The sequence below is a fragment of the Camelina sativa genome, chromosome 3 (genome assembly GCF_000633955.1).
Source record: "Camelina sativa cultivar DH55 chromosome 3, Cs, whole genome shotgun sequence".
Taxonomy (NCBI): domain Eukaryota; kingdom Viridiplantae; phylum Streptophyta; class Magnoliopsida; order Brassicales; family Brassicaceae; genus Camelina; species Camelina sativa.
Window position 1 is genome coordinate 28,384,979 of NC_025687.1, and position 2,817 is coordinate 28,387,795.

The 2,817-nt window shown below is 40.9% G+C and overlaps 1 protein-coding gene across 2 annotated transcripts in view; it reads right to left on the reverse strand.

The window, feature by feature from the left end:
- Positions 1 to 2,817, reverse strand: part of LOC104778485 (probable LRR receptor-like serine/threonine-protein kinase At1g56140) — an 8,907-nt gene that overhangs the window by 1,301 nt on the left and 4,789 nt on the right. Inside the window, exons 17-24 of one of the 2 annotated variants that reach the window (XM_010502945.2) lie at positions 2,130 to 2,512; positions 1,841 to 2,039; positions 1,593 to 1,751; positions 1,347 to 1,465; positions 1,033 to 1,243; positions 714 to 945; positions 478 to 628; positions 61 to 347 (exon numbers count right to left, since the gene is read on the reverse strand). In XM_010502945.2, coding sequence (XP_010501247.1) covers positions 61 to 347; positions 478 to 628; positions 714 to 945; positions 1,033 to 1,243; positions 1,347 to 1,465; positions 1,593 to 1,751; positions 1,841 to 2,039; positions 2,130 to 2,512 — 1,741 coding nt within the window. The remainder of the gene's footprint in view (positions 1 to 60; positions 348 to 477; positions 629 to 713; positions 946 to 1,032; positions 1,244 to 1,346; positions 1,466 to 1,592; positions 1,752 to 1,840; positions 2,040 to 2,129; positions 2,513 to 2,817) is intronic. The other variant, XM_010502944.2, reaches the window with a different exon arrangement.

The following is a 2,817-nucleotide window of genomic DNA, read 5'->3' on the forward strand; positions in this document are numbered from 1 at the left end:
CCAAGCATTGGCTTAGAGTCGTTATTTCCCTCGGATCCAGGCGCCACAAAGCTCGTGAAGGATTCAGAAACGCCCGTGTCTTTAGTTTGAAAGCCGCTGAGAGAAGAGCTTGTGGTGTCATCAAATCCCCAGTCGGTTAGGTAGCCTGGCTTTGACGTGACATCACTGACCTCAACATCTCCTGATAGCATGGCCACCACTCGTGACATTGGTGGTCTCAAGGCATGAGATGTCTGTGTGCACAGCAGAGCTATGCCAATCATGCGTTTCACTTCTTCCATATTGAATTCAGTCAGCTCATGATCAATAAGTTCAACTTCACGACTTTTCTCGTGTAGATTCCACGCCTGTAAACAAAGGTTACTCAATCAATATAAGAGTTTGCTAAAGCGCACCACCAGATTCACCATTCATGGTCACATATGTTGAAGTTGTGTACATTACCAATAATATCACTCAATTATAACAAGGACGTACCCATTCAAGAAGGTATCTTTTTTCATCCTCCAAGTTCTCATCAGAGTTTGGCCTTCCACTCACTAGCTCAAGTGCCACAACACCAAAGGCATACACATCTATTTTTTCTGTTAGATGTCCACGCATAGCATACTCTGGTGCAAGATATCCACTGCATTGGTACAACAACAGCACGAAAATGTGATATAAGAAAGCCGAAATTACAGCCTATGTTGTCAGGGTTTTAGGATACATACATCGTCCCAGCTACTCGGGTACTTATATGGGTCTTTTTGTCATCGTATAGTTTCGCAAGCCCAAAATCAGAAACTTTTGGGACCAGTTTAGAATCAAGTAAAATGTTGCTGGCTTTCACATCTCTGTGTACTATGCGAATCCTCGCCTCCTCGTGGAGATAGACTAGACCTCTAGCTACTCCCAGACATATCTCATAACGGGTTGACCAATCAAGATGTAAAGTTTTATCCCCTGCAACATTCAAACCAATTAAAACTACATAATGAGTGCTAGTAGCCTGGCAGAAGCATGGATCGATAAACTATGTCTTGTGCGTACCGAATAGAGCCTGATCAAGACTTCCGTTAGGAAGGTATTCATATACAAGCAAACGATGATCTCCTTCATAGCAGCACCCATAAAGCTTTACTAAGTTGCGATGTTGAACTGCAGAGATTGCTACAATTTCTGCAACAAATTGCCCCTTCCCTTGCCGGGATCCCACCGACAATAGCTTCACTGCTACTTCTCTTCCATCATTCAGTTTCCCCTGTTGAATGTGTTATTTAAAAAAAGAGGTATTACATCTAATCTTCTTTCCTAGTATCTTGAAGAATATACAGATATTTCATCAATTTCGGTATGGCACTTACCTTATAAACAGGCCCAAATCCCCCCTCTCCAAGCTTGTTTGAAGAATCGAAATCTTGCGTTGCACTTTTAAGTTCCGAGTAAGTAAAGGCAAAAGGCTTTACGTCCATACTAAGTATCTCTGCAAGAATAACCGTCGGTTCTAAGAAATCAACCAATTCGAAAGAAGATATTCAAGTTTAAGATTTAATTAGAGGACCCAAAGTCTTCGGCTCAAGGGATTGTTTATGTTCCAATTACATCTATACCTTCATCATCTGTGTACCGTTTTCTTCTTTTTCGAATAATGAAGATAGCTACACCTGCAAAGATGCTCAAAAGTCCAACGCCAACAATGACACCCACAATAATACCAGTCGTGTTCTGTCCCCGTGATGGTGGCCTATTACCAACAGTTGGTGTGAAATCTGGACATGAATATGTAACACTTAGGCACTAACTAGCATCTGAAGATAGTGAATATCAGGATGGAGAAAGAATTCTCCCTTTGCGTTACCTGGTGTTGCACTGACGGCTGATATTAATGGTCCATAAGCCCCTTGGATAGGAATACAACATGTTCCTTTCCCAGCCCAGAAAAGATGAATTTCGAGGTGATTTTCTGATACATTTGCCTTATATACTTTCTGAATTGCTCGAACAGTAGAGTCACCAGCTGTTTTACGTACATCAAAATCCTTTTCAACAAGTCTTCCCTGGAAAATCGGGGCTATATCTTAGTATTTATCACCAAATATGGAAAAAGATCACTTCTAAAGCGGAAAGCTTGATCAACTAGTGCAGACCTGGACATAAATGTCAAAACGTCGTCTTCCTAAACCTTTCCAAGTGTTAGAAGTAGAACCTAGAATTTGTATTTCAGCAAACTGAAGTGTTACAGTATAGCCTCCATTTTCTAGCCCCAACCCATAATACCTTAGGGAAGATGCAGAAAGTCTTGCTGACTGAAAAAGCTCCGAGTCCAAAGTGTTGACAAATTGTGATTGCGAAGTAGCTTTGTATATATTGCTGCTACTTCCAGCAAAAAGTCCTACACTACTGGCTGCCCATCTCTGACCAGCACTTATGGCAAACGAAGCTGGTCCAAGTTCCTCGTCCTCCCTCTCAAATAGTGCTCCGTTAGTTGACCTTATCTCTGGGCCTCCGCAGTTGATCGAAAAGTCAGAATCTATTTACCAGTCAATAGCAAAAACCTTTTAACAATTTTTTCTTCCAATAGTAGATACAAGCATTGTACATGCGTTTGTTATACTTACAGACTCCTTTGCCTCGATTGCAGGGGAAATTCTTCTGCAGGCAATTAAGTCCTGATAAAACCCTTTTAACCATAAAAAACAGAAATTTAAGAAAGAAATTAGAAGTTGTTTATACACAACGAGAAACATACTAGAATTTCAAGCGTCAGCAAGAACATATTTAAATTCACCTGTTGTCATCTTCCAATGTGAAGTTGTTAGCAATTAGGTTGCTGCA